Genomic DNA, 20,870 nt, shown 5'->3' with positions numbered 1-20,870 from the left:
GGTCCCGCCTGCACCCGCTGTCCCACCTCGTGTCCCTGCACTGTCACATAACTGTGCTACAGCCCGATGGCTTTTACAAAATCCCCACCAAGGTAGCTATTTATTCTTCATCCCTTCCCCCCCCCCCCCCCCCCCCCCCCCCCCCCCGCCCTTTTCTTTAATTTTTCACATTAGTTTTCGTTTTTTTCCTTTTTTTTTTTTATTCTTTTTCGTTCCCCCCCCTCCTTTTTTTTTTTCCCTCATCTTCTTTCTTTTCCCACATTTTTAAACCTTCCTTTCTTTTCCCTTTTCCCCCACATTTCTTACCCTTCTTTCCTTTCCACTTTTTGCCCTGCTCCCCCCTTCGCCCCCCCCTCCTTTCTTTTTTTTTTTTTTTTAATCTTTTATTCTCCTTGTCGTTCTTGTTTTTATCCCCCCCGCAGGCCCACCCCGCCCCGGGACAGCCCGTTCTCCACCCTCGGTCCCTCCCCGGGGTGCGGAGGGGCGGTGCTCTGCAACTCGGGCGGGGCGCGGAGCGGAGCGCGGTGACGTCAGGCGCGCCGAGGGCGGTATAAGCGGGCGCTGTCCGGGTGCTGAAGGCGGCGGCGGCGGCGGCGGTGGCGCGGTGCTGGCAGGTAGGGGCTGCGGGCGGGCAGGGGCCGGGGCCGGCGGGGCTGGGGAGCCGGGTGCCCCGTTCCTGGCAGCGATGGGGTTCAGCGGAGCTTAGGGAGGAATCGAAAAAAAAAAAAAAGGAAGAAAAAGAGGTTAAGTTAAACACGAGTGACAGCAGAAAGTTGATAGGGCGGTAGTTGGTGTTTGCAGCGATAACTAACTGTATGTATATACCGTAGATCTATAAATCTATTTATTCTGTGTTATCAAAGACTGAAGCGATGAAGTGTAACATCTCTGTGATTGCGTTGAGTTGCACCGGCTCATCAGCATGGCACTTTGGCCATGTCAAAATACAGGATGCACGGTTACCTTGGATGCAGAGACAATCTGATTAGCTCTCCATGTGCATACAGTCATTATCCTTGCTCAGAACTGCTTGTAGTTTGTTTGTTTTTATTCCCCTCCTCCTCACCCCCTTTTATTTTTTTATCTCGTTCATGCTTTGAGTCCCTTGCACAGGATAAAGGGTTAGATCGGCTTTAAAAAAGCAACTTTATTGCAGTTGTGTTATTTATTGACAAAGTAAATGGGAGGAAAAGCGCTGGCTGTATTTCCTTATTTTCTCTATGGAAAACTGCAGCTGGATTCCCTCTCATAGTCTTAAGGACTCATCTTCAGGAAAGGTTTTGAGTTTTCATAGCAAATTTTCACTGGAAACATTACATCTGCATCAGAGAGAAAGAGAAAATTGCTGCTACCATGGAAACACCCCAGAAAAGGAGATTTATTGTTTTGTCTGTTTTCCAGGGAACTTATGTCAGTCTGCATTGCCTTTGTGCATCTTAAATTGTGAAGTCAATCCTTTCATTTTGTAATGAGAAACTTGCATATTTGCTGGACAGAGAATGATTTCACTGTTTCTTGGGTTCTAATAGCGAAGAAATAATACACTCCCCCTCTACGCAAGCTTCACCATTTGTAGACCAAACAACATTTTAGCATATTGTGCTTTGAGAAGCATAAGAATGTTTTATTCTGTATTCTAAAGATACTCTAGAATGTCTTCTGTTCTCTCAAAAAATTGAAATTGAAATCTGAAAGACTGGGGAGGAGTCCCTTGCCCCCAAATAAAGCAGTATTTTTATGACCTGAACTTAAAGCTTTTAAAAGAATAATTTCCAACTCCATTTGGCAAAGGCTTCTGAAAAATCATCTACCAACAAATTAGAATTGAAGATTGATCTAGAGACAAATATACTCCAAATATCTAGAGTAGTACCAATGTCTTTTTATTTCTGCAAAGGAAATATTCCTCTGAACAACATCCACATGGAGCAGTAAACAAAACTTCGCTGGGTTACATGCCTTTGAGATTTAATTGGGTGCTGCTGACTCTTACAACAGATGGAGCAATACATAACTGTGTGCAGTAAATGAGGTTGCTCTCCTGGGCTCTCTTAATGGGATGTGCCTGGCAGATAATTACAGAACAACTCTACCTTCTTCCATTCCTCAAAAAGTGCAGAGTTCCTCCTGTTTTTATCAATCCTGCTCTTACAGAAAATAGTAATAATAATTTATTTGCTAGAGTAGACAATATGTAGATAACATTTTCTTTGTTATTTTTCTATTTCTTCTCTCTCCCTCTTGCCCCGAGATCTATTTGCTTATATATAGAATAGTGCCTTGTCTATGACACAATGCATGTTGTCTTTGGTTCAGGGCAAACACATACCTAGAGGGCACATCTTTCCACTCAGCTGTTTTGAATTAATCCTTTATGAAACCAATTCTCAAATGTACACAGGCTTGAGTATTCATAAATGTTTGGGGAAATTGCTTGCTCCTCTGGCTGTTAGCTTGTTCAGGCATACTGAGGTTAAAAAAAAAAAAAAAAGTGGCTCTCAACTGTTGTTATTTTAATTATTCAGTTAAGTCACGTTACGTTAGGCACAAAAGCAGTGGAAAAATGTATAAATGAGCTGAAATGAGCATATTCATATTCACTTTCTACTTACAGCAGTGGATAAACAATGGTATACATAGCTCTCTATCAATCAGTCTGGCGTGAATCACCAAGTTCTTGGCAGGATGGTTTCACCAAGCCAAAAACAAAGGAGCCCAAACAGGTCCATTAAGCAAAGTGGTCTCTATGTTTACCATTTATTTCTCATTACTGTACTTAGTTTATTAATGTAACTGCATCAGGAAAGAGTCTCGTTTGTCTCACAGCTCCAGTTTATGAGCTCCTGAGCATCTCCTAGGAAATAAGTGACTGCAATTTTTCACTTCACAGTGCAGAGTGTGCTCACCTTGCTGCAGGACTGGACTTGTGCAGCTCTATCCTCACATGCAGCAATGACGTAATTTTGTTAATCTAGTCTGACGTATATTTTCTCCAGTTATGTTTTTTTAAACAGTTTATTATTGGCTGACACAAACTAGACATGCTGATTAGATGTAGGTTTCTACTGCTATATTCTATATTTATGCCAATGGCATGCTTCTGCCTGTCCTGGGACCTCTTTCAACAAATGAATGAATGAACAAAATCAACACTCAGAACCTGCTTACTGAATCAGTTTCCAAAACCACTTTGGAAAATTTCAGTAGCATTATGTTGTATTGTAGGGTAAATTATAGCTTCTCCTTCATATAGGGGATTACTTTTCATGCATCACTCAGAGAGCTTCTTAACTAAAATACAATTGCTATACAGATAATAATTTTTTATGAAATAGCACAAAAGGAAGTAATAACACTAAGAGTAATGACAGAAATAAACCTGCAACTCATTTTATCTGCCATGTTCTCCACTTCATTACAATAATTATATTGCAGTATAGCATCATTAAGAGGTATTACTCATTCAGAAAATGAGATGCCCTATGGAACAATCACACAAAATAATACTATATGCAGTCTTAATATTAATATCTTGAGCTGTATTTTAATGTGGACATACCGGCTTTACTGTTTGAAGCTTTCATTTTAATGATTAAAATGATATCTAGAATCTTCTATGAGCATTCTTTGAGCTATATAGGATTTTTATTTTATATTTCAGCTCTGCCATTGCAAAAACTGGTGCTTGTAAAGAAAACTACATACAGATATTTCTAGCACTGCAAATCAGTAGTTTACACTTAACTGAGGAATCATAGGAAAGAGTCAGAAAATCTCAAAATAAATTTCCATCAAAATACACGTCCTCCATCTATACTGATATTCTTCGTAATGCATTTCAGCTTAAAATAGCAGTCTCTATTTTGCTTCTTGGTTTGCTAAGTTTGTCTCCCTGTATTAATCAGCTATTTTTTTCTTCTTCTTCTTTATTTCAAGGAAGTATGCTAAATATGGCAGAAACTAAACCCATCCAGCTTGGAGCAGCCTGTGCTGTCACCTTTTTCTTTGTCCTAATCTGTTGGGCTGATGCAGCTTCATTCCAGCAGTATCAGCTGCTTCAAAAAGACCCAGACTATGTAATGAAAAATTTACAGAGGCTCCCAAATCCTGATATGATCAAAGCTTTGGAATACATAGAAGATCTTCGCAAGCAAGCTAACAAGGGAGAAAGCATCCCTGATTACAACTCCTTTCAAAGTGTCCCATATCTCCTGCAACAGAAAGAAAACAAAGATCAGGTTCACCTACCAGAAAATGTAAGGGATTCTTTGACTGAAGATGAGTCTCAGTGGGTTAAGGTTATGTTGGAAGCCTTGCGGCAAGCTGAGAAGGAATCAAAAGGCACAAAGGAAAATAAACTTTATGGTCTGAGCTCAGATAACAGCTTTCCAGCTGGAGTAACTGATGATTATGAGGCTTACAAGTGGCCTGAGAGGTGGCAAAAATATCTTAAAATGCCTCTCGGCCACTATGAAGACAGCTCAAGAGACAGTCCTTTCAAGCGTACTAATGAAATAGTGGAGGAGCAATACACACCCCAAAGTCTTGCTACACTGGAATCGGTGTTTCAGGAGTTGGGGAAAATGGCAGGACCTAGTAATCACAAGAAGGAGAGGCTGGATGAAGACCAGAAATTGTATGCAGATGATGAAGATGATGTGTATAAAGTAAATAACATTGCCTATGAAGATGTGGTTGGAGGAGAAGACTGGAATCCCATTGAAGAAAAAGTGGAAAGCCAAACCCAGGAAGAAATAAAAGATAGCAAAGAGGAAATTGACAAACATGAAGAGGAAGTTGATGATGAAATGAAGAGGTCAGGGAAACTCAGCTTCCTTGAGGATGAAATGAGAAGAGAGAATAAAGATCAAATGTCAGAGGATGTTTCAAAGCTAATGAATTATTACCTGAAGAGGCTCATGGGCAGTGCTGGAAACAGAAAACTAAGGACTGGAGGAGAGCTTGAGGAGAAAAGAGCAGCCACAATTTTGGACAAGCAACTTAACCCTCAGTCTATAGCTCAGTTAATAGAAATGTCAAGGAATTTACAAATTCCTCCAGAGGATTTAATAGATATGTTTAAACCTGGGGAGAAAAAACAGCTTCAGAGTGAAAGGTTGGAAGCTGAGCAGGAAGCAGAATTCCCAGAAGACCTCGATGAGATCACTGAAACTAATCTAGGACAGAGTGACATTTTTAAAAATAACGTAAACTCTAAAAACGGGTACATGAAGCAGCCTCTTAATGCAATTCCAGAAAATCTACCTGAAGACCTCAATATTGAAGACATTGTCAGCCTTCTGGGAACTGGCAATTTAGGTAATCAGAATCCCTCCTACTTACTAAACCGTCTTAATCAAGAAAATGATTTGCCAAGACTGCCTTACATTCCCAGAAGACTGAAAGGACGCCCAGTTGCCAAATCTGCATGGATTAACGATTTGGAAAGGCGACAAATGGAGTATGAGAAACTGGATGAGAAGGACGAAGAGCTGGCTGATTACTTGGCAAAGATGCTGGCAAAATATCCTGAAGTTATCAATACGAACCAGATGAAACGAGTTCCTGTCCCAGCTTCTGAAAGCGACTTGCAGGAAGATGAGCGGCTGGAGCAGGCCATCAGAGAGCACCTGAGCCAGCTGGGACCACAGGAGGCCGCAAGGTTGGCTTCGCTCAGCAAAAGGCTCTCCATGGCTGGGGACACCGATGACACGCAAAACAGGCAGTATCTGGATGAGGATATGCTGGCAAAGGTGCTGGAGTATCTAAAGCAGGAGAAATCAGAGCTTGAAAGAGATCACATTACTAAACGAGCAATGGAAAATATGTAATATTGTTCTCCAAATATGATTTCTCTCCCATGTGTTGACTTCTATCCCAATTCAGTTGTGATTTATTCCCGCTCTCCCACTACACAACTTCTGGTAGACTACTTACCATTGAACAGTCTGCATATCTTTCTCAGAGCTGTGATCTTGTTTATTGATATACTTATGTATGTTATAAATTCTGGGGCAAATAACAAGTTGCTCCAAGTGTTTTAAGAAACAATTTAATGAAATCAAGTAAAACTATAATATGTAAACAAATGACCTTTGCATTGTTAATAAAACATGATAAATGAAGAGTGATAATTATCATTTGAAATTTTTAAGATTAATTGGATTATTTTGTTACTGTCTGTAGTGTTTTTTGTGGAGTATCAAATAAAAAAAATAAAGCATTATATATATAGTTTTATTTACAAGGCTTTTTCTATTCAGTGTTTTATTGTTAATGAATAAATTATTTCTGGACAATAGACTGTGTTTCTTTCTGGGAGTTGATAAAGTCATAGTAATTAGAAGCTGAAACATTTTTTCTTCCCCTACAGAATTTTTTCTGAGGTCTGCTATTTTACCATGAATTAATTTGGTGGCATAATTCCTCTTTTCTGGGTTGTAATACTGCTCACTGGTATTACACTCACTTATCTTCCAGGTATTGAGTACCTGAAGACCTTGCTGAAGTCAAAAGTGTACTGGAGCAGTAATTGCATTACACTGCTTGAAAACTGAGCCCCAAGTAATGAATGACTTTGTATCTCTTGGCGGTGGGGGGAAGATAAAGCTTTCTAGCTAAGACAAACTATATAGCAAAGTTCTAAATGATACCAAGTTGAACCTTCTTATCTGAGCAGAAGGGAATTTCTACAGATGGATTCCTTGCCACCTTTCACAGTGGCTACAGTGCAGAAAGAAACAAGCCCCAAGGCAAGGCAAGCAGAGAACTAACATTGATGGTAATATCCCTTTCTTGTCTAATACAAATATTTTTTGTTAAATATGCACATAATAAATATACACATTCAGATCTTTATCACTCACTACTTTACTTGACATCCTGGACATGTGAAAGGTCTCTCAAGCTCCTGCCAAGAACTGTAGGGAATGTTTCTGGAAAAGCTACAGCTACTTTCCAGAACTAAATATGCTTGTGTAACTCCATGAGTCATACATGTTTTTCACTAGGACAGCTCAGGCATAAGCATTTCCAGGATTATAGTTTAAAAGTAGCTCTCCCCACGGTATTCTTCAGCATCTCATCTCTGCTAAGTGGGGTGGGGATGATTTTTGGCGAGGTAATGTCTAATGAAGCAAAGTACAAAGGCTGCAGAAATAAGAGTTCATTTCCAGTGTCACAATTACCTGGAGCAATTGCAGATGATAGTTCATCCAGAGCTCTTGCTTTCGTCCACATTAATATTCTTCATTTCTCTGTTACACGGATGAGTCAAAACATTAAGCAGAGAACTGAAAAAAAATTACCAGAGTTAGTTTTACTTCTATACTGTAAGGAAAGACAAACCTGTTGCTTTTCGAGTAGTACTTGCTTGCTGGTGAAGTGAAATCACTGTATTTCATTTGAAACAAACATTGTGCTTTAAATATAGGTATATATATACTTATATATACACATACATACATTATATATATACATATATACGTATATATGTGTGTATATATATATATATACACATATATACATATACATACATATATGTGTATGTATGTATATACATATGTATACATATATATATATATATATGTATATACACACATACACACATACACACACACACACGCATCATTTTTTATCACTTTGATTCCTAATGCTGTCATCCTCCTTGATGGAAGTACTGTCCTGTGCAGGGCTGGGTGGGAACACAGGCTGTGCTGGGTCAGGGTCCTGCAGCTGGCAGCCGAGCAGCAGGAGCCTGAGCAGGGCCCTGGGTACTCACAGCCTACATGGACGCCTACAGGCATGCAGATGTGCTGTTCAACACAGGTGCTGAGCACCAGCAGGATACCTGGCTAAGTAAATACAAACCACTTAGCAGGAAAAGGTTCAGAAAATACAGCAACAATGTCGTCATTGGTTCATTCCCTTTCCCTTCCTTTTCTTTTTTTCTTCTTCTTTCCATTCCTTCTTTCAGTGGTGACATACAAGGGTGGATTTAGTAAGGAGCATCCTCACCACATTCTCCATGGAAGCAAGCCCTGAGGAGCACTGCATGAGGTTGCTCAGGTTGCTATGGCCGTTGGGAGGAGAGTGGCAGGCAATGGCCATGGTGGCCCAGCAGAACTGAAGGGATGGTAATGAAAACTGCCAGTTATTAACAGTATGCTATTGTTGTGCCTAACATTAGCCAATCTCCTTGGTTTTGAAAGACTTGTAAGGTTCAACCAGTGCTCCTCAAACACCCCAGCAATGCCATACCTCCAGCTACAAGGTGTGCAGGGACACGACTGAGATGCCACACAGTGGAAACACAGTCAAGCACGGCCAATAGCAGTTTTAAGTCCATCAGTCTCATTTTCCCTCCAACCACAGCCTTAGCACTCCCTCCCCCAGGCTCCCCAAAGCCCCAGGCAGCTGCCTGGCACAAATGGTACCTTGTGGCTCATATCCAAGGCAAGCACAGGGAAAAATTAGGGTACAAGAACGAGCTGAGGGTCCAAGGAATAGGAGCATCTTTAAGTCTTGTACAAATTCTTCCATAAGGAAACAGGTTATTTCAGAGACTGTACAGAAGAAAATAAAACCACACTTCAAAGCAGAAAGGATGTCAACCCATGCCTTGCCATATTCTGCCTTCCTCACTGCATGCAAGAGCCCCGTAGGCCCTCATGCAAAGGGAACTATGAGAGACTTTCTGTCATCTGCTGCCTCTACAGCTTACCTCTTGTTCACATTATTCTAAGTGCTGATGGCAGCTGTATGAGCTGCTTGATGTCTACAGGACCCAGTCAGCAGCAATGCTTCCTCTGGCCTCCCACACAGCCAACAGGGCCAGCAGGGTCTGGCATGAGGAGATGAGAAAGGGCAAGACATTCATTTCAGCTGTGGAAGTAACAAAATTCAGAAAAAAGAAGCTTCAGCACAAGTAACTGCACCAGTCTGTAAGAATCTAGCACAGGGTGTGCAACCCATCCGGGGCTTTGTTGGTGATGCTTTGTCTTCACAAAAAGGGTAAGCTTGTTAAGCTTCAAATAACAGTTACATGTTCTGCAAAAGAACTACATGGAGGTTTCAAGCTGATTTCAAGCTAAAAAGCAACATTTATATCCTTTCCTCTTCCTGACTCAGAAAATAGATAGCTAGTCTCATTGTAAAGCACTTCATTTGTTTGTTTGTTTAATGAGATAAGCAAATATTATATAGGCAGCACCCTCTTGGTGTCTGCAGCTGCCTCTGGACATGTAACCAAAGCTCCAGCAGAAGAGCAGATAGTTACACCTGCCTGCAGGACACTGCTATCCGCGAGCCGCTCTGCTCTGCCTGTGCAGAGACATCCTGCAGTGCTTTACTGCTCCCAGATCCACGGCCACTGCACTTGGATTTCCTGTGCTTTATGCTTTGCTTATGAGCATATTGGGATGAAGTCACATTGTTAATTAAGCAATATGTAATCCATAACAAACACACTACCAAGCTTGTTGTTATAATAATGCATAAAATAGTGACCACCCTGTAAGCTTTCCTCAGGCAAAGGAAGAGGCAGAGCTTTAATTCCCCTTTTGTGCCACAATTTCACCGCACCCTGGATGCAGCTGGTCTGCACGCTGTTTGTTAGTGGCTTTTGTCTGGCAACAGAAAAATCTTTCTGCTCACATCTTATGCCTAAAGGCTGCAGTCAACTTCACAGTATTCTCATACTTCAACAAGCAGATCGAACAGAAGGGTTGCATTTGGTCACAACCTATCAAGCTGCCAAACACCTTTCTGAAGATCCAAGGGAGTTCTCTGTACATCCACCGGAATTCACTGTATCAGTAACCAGGGGAGGTAATACCTTTTTGGTGTTTTTGTTTTCTTCACTAAGTCACACACTACCTCAAGTGTTTTGTTTACATCTGCATCTTGATGGCTCCATTATTTTGTCAGCTGGGGCTACAAAATGAGAACATTTGCTGATTCAAAAATTAATGTAACCACATTATCTCATTTGAAGAAATTGGATTGTTGCAATTATTTTTTTTTTAAGAGTATTTCTATTTTGCAGTGAAAGGAGTTCTACTCACGTACATATGACAGTCACCAGCATTTCTCAAAGCATTTACAAGATCACTTGTTTTGCAGGCAAAGTGACAGGAGGCAGCTGTGACTTTCTGAACATGCCAATGGTTGAGCTGTGGCTGGAAGGCAGGCGTCCTGAGCAGTGCTCTAATTCCTAGCATCATTCTGCCTTTTCTACTGTTACTAGCTAACAGGGAGCCCAATGCCTCAAGCCCTGCTCCTCCAGGCTAATTCTGTCCACACCAATCCTACACTTGCTCACTGCAAAGCATGCCTTTTGGAGAGCAGACATGTTGAGCTCTGTGTGGGAGCTGCATTTCCTGGAGCATCCCTTATCTCCCCCAAAGGTGGACAACACTGATCTGGGGCTGTTTGCTAAATGAGGTACAAATCCCCACAGACACAGCCAGGTGCCTGCCACACTCTGCATTTGCTCAGCTCCCCGTGTGCTTCTGGAACTGCAAGAACTCGGGCTGGGAGCAGCAGGAAGGTGCAGAGCTCCCAGTGCACAAAGTGGAAAGGAGAAGCCCTGAATCAGAGCTGATGATCTGAACAGCATGACTTTTGGATCATTCAAAAAAGGCTTGAAAGCGTTAATAATTCATTTGCAGATATTGCAGAGCTCTAAATGTGCCTGATTAAATGCACTTGACATTTCTCTTGAGAGAGGCTGTTATTCCAGGAAACCACTTGCTATCTGCAAATGTCTTGGAAGCAGCACACTCAAAATTGCGGGCTCACTTACAGTGTTTTCCACTAGTGAAGGAAGAAAAGTAACCCCTGCTTCCATATGTAACATATGCTGGTGAATACCTCCATTACAGCAGTTTGAAACTCATAATTCTATGATTCTACATAACAGTCATTCAGCGTGTGCTGACCAGCAGGCTGGTGCCACGCTCCACCTGCCTCTGCTGAGACGCGCTGCAGGCACCAAGCTCTGCCTCTGCCTCGCTGGGGGAGGAGAGCACGGAAATTGTTTGGCAACTCCCCAGCTCATACAATAACAGCTCCGTGATGTGCTTCCCAAACACCTTCCTGATGCCCATCTAAAAATAGAGCCCCTTCTGCATCCTGGCAGAAAAGGCAGCCCCGGCACAGCGGGTTCCCACAGCATGGGGCTGCGGTCAGAGCAGGAGCAGGGCAGCAGCCAGAAGAAATAATGAGCTTTATGCCACCTCTGTCACCAAATCTGGGTCTAGCAGGTTTGTTTTGCTTTGGGCTTAAAGTGGAATAAATCTCTCCAGGCATAACTGTGAGGTTTTCCATTTAAACCTGGCCACGGATTATTGAAGTGGGTGGCCCGCCTAGACAGCTACCACCACCGCAGTATCTCACCCACTGGGCACAGCAGGACACATCCCTGCCAGGGCCTTGGCTGAGGGCACACAGGCAAAGCCTTCTTGGCTTGTTTTCCCCCTGCCCTAGGCATGTGCCAGCACCACGCTGGGTACTGCAGCATGCAGCAGAGGAGGCACACTGTGCTCATATCGCCAGGTGCAGCACATTACCACTACCTTCACCATGGTTGTGCCTTCTTGTCTATTAAATCTCTTTCCAGAATTGCATTTCCTTTAAATTGATTTTTTTCCCCCAGCTCAGATTTGAGATTCCACTTAGGTTCAATTTTGTAAATCCATTGCCCCTAAATTCAAAAGGAAGCCTGCCATCCACTCTCTTCTCTTTGACGCAAGAGAAGGCATCAAACTGTTTGGAGACACAATGTTATCACTTCTGCAAGGAACACATTTTCTACCCTGGTACCTATATGTTTTGCCACCTGCTGATAGATTTCACAGCAGAGAAGCAAACCACTTTACATGCTACCACTACTGGTGCTCTCACATTGGGGATGTGAGATCCAGGCCAGGAACACCATGTACAGACACAGCAGAGATAAAACATTAAAGGGCACAAAGCCAACATACCTCACTTGCCACTTACATGGCATGACAAGGGGGAGACGTATTAAATCCCCGTAGACAGGTTTTTGGGTGCAAGTGTAGTCTGACAGGCACTCCATAGCAATGACCAGTCACTAGTACAGGGTGGATAAGGAACAAAATCAGAAAACTATTCTGTATGCAGGTCTGCAAATACCATCAGATTCCACCAGTTAATTTAGACAACAGAAACGCTGGTACTGTACAAACACCTGAGTCCTTAACCTTACAAATGGCACAGGTCTTCCCTATAGAAGCAGGATCAGGTTGAAGTTTGCTCACACCTACGTTATTTTTTATTTATTTCCTTTCTCATTTCTATCTGGAAGCTGCCACAACTGCTCTCTCTTTGCTGGAGTACCCAGGCTGAGGCTGTTGCCCCCACAGCCCACACACCTGTGGGTATGGATGGTGCATGGGGCTGCTGTGGTACCACAGAGGTCTGCCTGCTGCCCTCCTTGGCCTTCCCCTCACAACAAAAGCACTGTTCTATCCCAAGGTGCTCTTTAGTGACCAGGAAGAAATCTCGGCAGGAATGAGAACACAGCTTCCACCTCTGGCAGTCCCCCACCAGGCAGTGGCCATGACATCCTTTGAAGGCGGGCTCATACACTCTCAGTGAAGCTGACCTATGCTTCATGCATAGGTGGCCATGTCAGACCCCAGCTCCCTCCACAACACGCTCAGATACTGTTTATAGCATTCCCCCCTTAGCCCTCCTGGTCTCCTTCCCAAACAGCCTGCAGTAAGAACCCCAGAGGCACACAACTGTGGAAGGACAGAAATATATCCTCTAGCACAGTTTTTTTTGTGGATATCATCCTTGACACAAGAATGAAGGAGATAACTAGTGTGAACATTAAAGATACGCCAAGATGAATTGTAGCAGGTGGATCAAGTCCCTGAGGAACAATGTTTTGACAGCAGCCTTCCAAGAAAATTCTGAAGTGCAATCAATATAATCAATACTATGCTCAAACACCTTCGCCCATCCACCCAATCTAGAAGCAGACTGCTAGAAAATCGTATTATCTTTATATCATTAACCCCACTAAAAACAACATTTACATTTTTAACTTAATACGGTGCTCACTGAAATGCTCTCCAAAGATGGATGATGAATGATGCTGTGGAGGCCTCCCATCCCTATCACCTGCCTACCACCACCTGCCACAGGGAAAATAAATGGGAATTGGCAGCCTGGCCATGTGGCAGATTGATGGAGTTGTTTGGGGGAAACAGGAGAGGTGACCGCTGCCAGGCCTGTGGTCTCCTGCACAGCGATGGGCACTGGGGAGCCTTCCATCTCTGAGCTGACACCTCTGTGGTGACTTTCTTGGCTAACTCATTTGTTAATCAGGTTGGATAATTTCCTTTTCTTCCATTTTCCTGCCTTCTGGCTCAGCTCAGTGCATGACTCAGTAAGGATCGCTTAATCATCTTCATGATAAATTCTGAGTGCATTTTACTGCTGGAAAAGTTTTTGCTGATCAGCTAAACTATCTAGAATGCAAACAAAAAAAGTCTTTAGATTGTAGGTATATTTTAGAATTAATTCCTGTGCTACAGCACCTTTCCAAGAAGCAGCCACAAGCAGCAGAGGACTGTTTTACAAATATACAGGAGAGCTAGCCTTCTAGAAAGACATCTTTCACCCATCATATTGCAGATATAGAGCAGAATTTAGCTATCATACACGAAGACTGTTGGCACATTCGTGGAAATGACATTGCCTTGTAGCTCACCTTTTACAGTGCACGCTTTTCTGCCTGTGCAATTTATTATTCAGTAGCCTATCTCCTAAATAGTCCAAGGCTGATGTCCTTACGAAATGAATTTTTTAATATTCTTCTTGATGAACACGTGTTTTGCACCACCTGAAAATAGATGCTCTATTTTTCTAGGCCAGTTGCATATTTTACCTACTGAGTCGTACATTTTTGTGCCTGTAGCTTCCTATGTATTAAGATGGAAAACCAATTTAAACAGTCATTTGACTGACAAGATATGATTATTTGTCCTCCTACATAGCCTCTGAGTACAAAGTTTGATTTATAGCTTGCTACTCTACATCTTTCAAAAGCCAAGGAGCAGGGAACGCATTGCTTTCTGAATTCTTAGTAGGTAAGCACAGGAATTACAGTACACTTTCTAACAAAGGCCGTTGGGATGTGCAGAGCATCCAGTACCAACAGCCTAACTGCAGGGCCTGAGTTTGACCTTCATGGATTGAGAATGAGATGCAGAGGGATCTGTTCTGCCACCAGTTCTGACATGGGCAGTGGGAGCATGATGGAGCTTCCTCTGGGCTTTCTCATGAGGATATTACAGGCAGAGTGAGAGCTGGGGCTGTGCAGTGTATCTGTGCACAGAAATAGACAGGCTGGCTCTTCACTGAGGCACCTCATGAAAAAAGGTATATGAGAATACAAACACAATCACCCTCCCCCCAAAAAAGGTCACAGTGATCCCTGAAGTTGGCCTCTGAAGTTCAGCTTCTATGAATGGAGATACAGAAAGTACCTACAAGTAGTACTTACACAGAGCTGTAGCAGAGCCTGTCATCACTTGGCTACCTATGCTCTACTAATAAACACCTAGAAACAAATGCACGGTGAAAATCTGATTGCACTGAACTCAATGGGTGTGCACCACTACTATCTCTCTGACTATGACTTGGTCTTAGAGACCATACCCTTGAAATAGGTCCTGTCCTTAAGAAAGGGTCTGTAAGTTCCCTTTTGTTTCTAATGCATCTTCTTAAGCCTGTGTTAAAACCTGCTTTCCACAATTTCTAGAAATCTTTCAGCCTGTTCCTATGCTTAAAATAGACAATGTGCTCGAGATTTTGGTGAAAACAATGCAGCTGTACCAGGATGTTTATAGCTATGATGTGGGAGTCTGACTGATGACACGACCCCAGGACCTTTGTATGTAGGTCAGGAGCCACTAGAAAACTACAGAACCCCAACCACTCAGCAGACACAAGAGCTGCAGCCACCTCCAAAGGCTCCAGGCAGCTGCCTCCATCTCACGACATTTCCCAGGGCACACACAGATGCAGGCCAGTGCCTCAGCAGCCCCAACAAGATGCAGGCTCCCATTGGCAGCAGCAGCTGCCTCTACACCATTACTCATTCACACGGGCACATGCAGAGCAAGTGAGCAACTTAGGAGAGATGGCAGCGTAAACTGTTATTCAATTTCCATCTCTGTTATCATTATTCATCTGTTTTGCTGCCTGCCTGCTGCCTCCCAGGCCTGATCTCCAGAGAGATCTTTCTGCTGGGGTGATTTCTTTCTGCAGGACTATCTGCCTTTTTTGGGTTGACTGCAAGTGGAAATGAAATTCTGTTGAAACGGATTCATTAAAAGAAGATTAGTGAGATTAGCTGAGCCATAAATGTGTTGCGCTTTCCTTGTATGCCTGAATGCAAAGAGCTGCACTACAAATGACAGAACAAAGGGCTCGCGGGTCTCCAGAAGCTCAGTCTGCTGTGGCCCTGTCAAACAGCTATTTACCAGAGAACAGATGAGATGCCAGCTTCTGCAGATTTCTGTTACCATACACTCACATACAGAAACAAAGATTTGTGTAGCAAGCAGCGGAGCCCCAGCCATCCATCTCTGGGGCAAGGCTTTGTGGATGCATACAGGGAAGGGTGAGCTTTGCCCCACAGCTTCACAACACCGCCGGGGCTGTCTCATGGTCTTCACTGGGAGCCAGCAGAACCACCGGCTGCTCTGTTCTGAGAGCCCAGTGCCTGAGTACCAATGGGCCCTGCAGGGGGTAGCTGCATCCCTTGCTGTTATCCAAATGAGTTTGGCTTCTACCAGCAACAACTCCCTCTACAAAACTGTAAACATGGGTTCGCAGGAGCCCTGCTGTTTTGGCTGTGTTTACAGAGAAGGCGAGCATTTGCAGGGCTTGGAGGAAAGCTATCAGCATTTAGGAATGAGAAAAAAAATAATCAGGGATGTTAAAACACTTATGACTGTATTTAGGAAGCATGTTTCATTACTGTATATGCAAACTCCATTTGCAGCTTGAGCACACAAGAGTCTTTAGGAGGGGAATTTACTGCTAGAGATAATGAGCCAGTTTTCACCAACCTGTAAATCTGTCGGCTGCTTACAGGGGCACGTGGGCCATCAGAGCTCAGATCATCGTTCCTGAGCACCCTGCTAAATAGCGTAAACAGCAGTGGCATTTAGAGTTCTGTTTAACGGAGGGTGGAGATGTAAGTCACTGTTACAATATCATCTACCAGGGAGTAAGCCTCTACAGATCATACATCACTGCTCCGGCAATGGTCCGTAATGTCTTTAAGCTGCGTTTTTAAATTATGAATAACGCCTATTAAAAAATCATAACTCTTATTTGTGGTAAGCAACCCTGAGCAAAGACACTGCCAGAGTAATCAGAGCCTAGATCACAAATGCGGTACCTATCAACATCCCAAGGAACGGTCTGTAGGATCAGCACACCCATTCTAACACCTTATTGCAGGTCTTAAAGCCAACAAGCTGAAAAATGCTTCCCATCACTGATCATTCTGCCTAGGAAGTGAGTCAAGTCCCTCCTAATTTTAGAGTTGAGAACCTGAGAGCATGAGAAATTCAGTAGTATGCACAGTTAAGGTCCTTCATAAGTTTGAGAAAATTATTTAGGCTTAAACCTGCTTATCTTGGCTCAAGCAACTTAATTTCAAATAACATAAGATGAATGTGACATCTCCTTTCTGTCCCCACAGCTATATGGAAGCTCTTTTTGATTGGCCGAGCTGCATCCACAGTGTGGTGAGACCATTTTGGATGGGATACTAGAGGACATCAGGCTCCTAAACCTAAATCCAGAAACCCATCCTACCTCAACATGTGGGTCCCTCAGCACTTTGGGGGAGGGAACCTGAGGCAGGGCAGAATCAGGAGAAGCCATCCTATGGCCTTATCCTCATCTGCCTCCACCCAGTGCTCTAGGAAGGCTGCAGGGCAGGTATGGCCATGGCCCCAAAATTCCTTCGGTCACACCAGCTGGGAAAAGCAGCTGGCCTTAATGCAGGCTTTTTCTCTAATTGCTTTCCCTCTAACCAGCTGCATAAAGGCCAACCACCAGCAGTGTACCACAGAGCACGATGGAAATGCTGGGCAAAACTGCCAAGTCACAACCAGCCACTTACTTAACCTCAGGAGTTTCGTTTCCTACTGCCTCACAAAGTGCCTTGCACGGGCTTGCACTGTGAATTAACAGCACCATCCATAGGCTTACTACAGAAAAGGAAATTAATGGAACCATGCAACACAAGGATGGAAACTCCTGGCCCTCTGCACCCAAGCAGCTCCACAGCAGAAATAGATTTCACAAGGTTTCCTCACAGCAGCTACCAAAAGGCACAGCTCTCAGGTGTGAGCCCTGCAGGTGACAGTGCACTCCGGAGGGCCACGCAGGGCTGCCTAGCAGCGTGACAGCTGGCCTCGAGGGCTGCACCCAGCTCATCCTACAAGAACACACCTATAATGAGGATATATCTCAATCAGCACTTAGTTTAATAGGTTTCATTTACCACAAATGAACACAAGCCATGAGCAAACATGCCAGCTGCACCTCCCGCTCTGCACAGCATCTGAGATGGCAGCTCCTCCTCTACAGCAGCTCATTTCCCCTGAAGAAGCCAGCTGTCAACAAGAGCAAGCTCATCTGTTCTGAACGTTAACTCTCTAATTCTCACTTTCTTGGTGGGCCTTTGCCATAGAAACACGCCTTAGCAACAGGGAGGCAGAGCAGAGCAGCTCAAGACAGAAGCATTGATGATGCAGCCCCAGTCCCTCTCTGAAGCACATCGGCTCATGCTCTGCCTTCCCAGCTTACCTTCTTCCAGCAGGGCATAACTAACAGATGGGCATTTCTAGCAGAATCAGGGTGTGGGGCAGCTGCATTGGAGAACTGTTTGGCTCCACATCAAAATGGCCCTTTGATATAAGCACACGCGGCCTGGATTGTCTGCCCAGTGCACCCAAGGGACATTCTTCAGTGACTCCACTCCGGCATACCAAGGGGATTTCTGCAGTTTGTTGCAAAAGGGAAGAGAGGAAGGAATAGGAACGTGAACATAAAGGTACCGAGATGGGCACAAACCACCATGGCCAGCATGAACAACCTGTATCTTTCCACTTAGACTCCTCCTGACAATAAAACACCACAAAAGCTGCTACCACACTTTCAACGTGACTTCCCACGTGAACTTGCATTCCTCTCACTTCAAATCCTCCCTGTCAGGTTTTTCATTATCTGCTCTGCCGCCTCTGCAATAATCACCCCAAGGAGGAGCCCCAGTGGCCTGCACCTCTAACACACAGCATCTCCTCTGCTCGCCTGTCAGCATCAGGACATAATTAACTGCCATAATTAAATGACCCAAATTTACAAACCTGGCTTGTAGGGAATGGGGAGCAACCAATTCGCCCAGCCTGTCCTATTCAGATAGGGTAAAAGCTTCCTGACGATGGGCTGCAGGATTTTTATTACATATAAAACACACTTAGGCAAGAAAACACTTTTTTTTAGTCTGTTACTTTGCTATTTTGTTTTTGAGTTGTAATGTTTTCTAACTTTTACCCAGTGACAAACTCTGAGATGAGCAAGCATTTGTTTATGCCTCTGATGGAAACTCCAGCCCTGAGAGGGTTTAGATTAAAGCACACTCATTAAGCAGCCAATCGAAGAACCACGCATTTGACTAAATGATTCATCGGATGTGTTTGATCTCGAAGATATTCAGAAAATTGATTATATAAGAGGCTGTAATTTATGGAGTCTGTTTTCTCCTAATATAAAGACATGTCTACATTTTTAGACAAACTCTTACTGAATAAAATAACCAGCTTATATTACACACAGAAGTGCTCTCACACAGACCTATGAGTAATTGCACATTAAATGTTCATGGAAGAATCAAACATGCTAAAGGTTAACTATAACGGATCCTTCACAAGGAAAGAGAGAAAATGCATGAGGCAGAGACAGTCCAGGGCTTCGCTTTATGAAGGCAGGGTGTGCCAGCAGGCTTCCCTCTGCCCCCAGCCTCCTCCTTTGGCCTGGCCATTATGCCCAAGGCCTTGGTGAGCCGTGTTGTCATCAGGACTGGTAATTGTGTCCTGCTAAACACTAAGGCTATGAGCCAATCATCTTACCCCACAAAGAGTGAGCAGCCCGAGCGCCCCTTCAGCTCTAACTCTCATGACAAGATAGAGTGATCTCAATGTCATCTAAATATTGAGAAGCTTGAGCGACTGGAATCATGGGGTGCATTACGCAGAGGGATTGTTGGAAATGACTTATTGGGATATTCCACTTTTAAAAAGAAGAAAAATGTTGAAGAAACCTCTGGAGTAGAATGCAGTCAATACACCAAGAGTCTGTTTCATGACAGTTCCCTAAGCAGGGCAAGACCTGCAAACCTTAGACTGGTAACAGCACGGGGAGAGCTTGGTATGCCGACTCTAAGAGATACAGCACCAAGGGTAGGAAGAAGTGTAAAACACCACAGCCAGGCTCTGTGATAAGATTGCATGGATGGGAATTTGGTGGTACCACAGAACTGATAAACTGTATAACTGTCCCCCTGAGTTAGCAGCTTTTCAATTTTCTGTTGCACCGAACACAACAAAGATAGGTATTATTAAAGTCACCCAAGCTCCACCTGAAGATAGCATAAAAACAGCTCGAGAGAGCAGAGATTTTGGGGAAGATACCATCACAGACGAGTTGGAAGGACACCACTGGCTTCTGGGACCAGCTGACAGACTGAGCCTCGCTTCCCCACTATAGAGGCACCTACTGAGTGAGATTCACATGCTTGGATGTACCGGGAAACTTAGAAATGTCTATCAAGTTATTCCACAGTTTTACACATTCATGGTCAGCTTGATTATTCACACTATGGGTATTTGCACACACACTGCAGGCAGTGTACCTATCACTGGCAATTCATAGAATCTGTACTCCATTGCTCTAATAAAAAGCACTATTCTATAGGCTAGTTGTAAGACTTCTCATTGGCGTGGCCAAACTCCTTAAGGGTGGTTTATGAGTCCATTTGAGCATGACTAAATAAAGGGGAGCCACATTGTGGGTGAATCCTCAGTGCTTTATGCTGATTTCATTCTGTTAAAAATATTCTGTTGTGCTCCCCCCCCCCAAGAATCAATCAACATTAGTTGTGCACTGCATTCTGCTAATGTATTTAGAAATATTTTCTATCTTTCTAATTCTGATATAGGAAAAACACATTACCAATTTGTTCCATATATCTTTGGGTCAAGGAAAGAATAATGCCTTGTTTGAATATAAATTGGCAAAATCACCTTCCTCTCTATGTGTTCTAGTTTTTCCACTTATATTCTCTTATTTCCATCTCCCCACCCCCACCCCTTTCTCCATCACTGCTACCTAAGTTCACCAAGTTTTATGCCTACAGTCACCTAAGGTATCAGCAATCACAATTTCTCCTTCAATATGATGGCAGGGAGATCCCTGTCTTCAAGGGAATGGGAGTGATCTGCTATCAGCTTCTGCAAAAAGGTGGAAGGACACAAGTTGACAGAAAGAGAGGTGCTGGTTATGGCCATTAGCCTCTTTTTTGTCAGAGGCTGATCAGGTAGTTCAGTGGAGCACCTTGCTTTGGAAACTTAAAACCAAAATCCAGAAGTCCCCCTCAGAATTAATCTATTTTTCTTTCTCTCTTTTTTTTTTTTCCCCTTTTCCTAGAAGCTCTAATAAAGACAGAAAAAAGTCAATAGCCCCATTATTCCAAACTGTTCCGGAGCTTTTCTGAAGAACTGAGCTGCCAGCACAGCTCTTCTGTAGCC

At 43.4% G+C, this 20,870-nt stretch overlaps 1 protein-coding gene and 1 long non-coding RNA gene across 3 annotated transcripts in view; one reads left to right on the top strand and one right to left on the bottom strand.

The window, feature by feature from the left end:
• The first annotated feature begins 577 nt into the window (after nucleotides 1-577).
• SCG2 (secretogranin II) lies at nucleotides 578-6,240 on the top strand. Of its 2 annotated transcripts, none has more exons than XM_040706039.2 (2): nucleotides 578-614; nucleotides 3,941-6,240. In XM_040706039.2, the coding sequence occupies exon 2, from the start codon at nucleotides 3,942-3,944 to the stop codon at nucleotides 5,829-5,831; it is 1,890 nt and encodes a 629-aa protein (XP_040561973.1). In that variant the 5' UTR covers nucleotides 578-614; nucleotide 3,941; the 3' UTR covers nucleotides 5,832-6,240. The 2 variants fall into 2 exon arrangements, with proteins under 2 accessions (XP_040561973.1, XP_040561974.1); XM_040706040.2 differs by having other exon boundaries at nucleotides 3,937-6,240.
• A 63-nt stretch (nucleotides 6,241-6,303) lies between these two features.
• LOC107051850 overlaps nucleotides 6,304-20,870 on the bottom strand; it is a 77,713-nt gene continuing 63,146 nt past the window's right edge. Inside the window, exons 11-12 of the long non-coding RNA XR_006930917.1 lie at nucleotides 8,723-8,883; nucleotides 6,304-7,292 (exon numbers count right to left, since the gene is read on the bottom strand). This is a non-coding gene — a long non-coding RNA (uncharacterized LOC107051850). The remainder of the gene's footprint in view (nucleotides 7,293-8,722; nucleotides 8,884-20,870) is intronic.

Source organism: Gallus gallus, chromosome 9 (genome assembly GCF_016699485.2).
Source record: "Gallus gallus isolate bGalGal1 chromosome 9, bGalGal1.mat.broiler.GRCg7b, whole genome shotgun sequence".
In the NCBI taxonomy this organism is placed as follows: Eukaryota; Metazoa; Chordata; class Aves; order Galliformes; family Phasianidae; genus Gallus; species Gallus gallus.
This window is presented reverse-complemented; position numbering and strand designations above follow the sequence as displayed.

What these genes read in the sequence shown, in the direction of transcription:
- SCG2 (XM_040706039.2), top strand. Translation starts at nt 3,942, where the DNA reads ATGCTAAATATGGCAGAAACTAAACCCATCCAGCTTGGAGCAGCCTGT.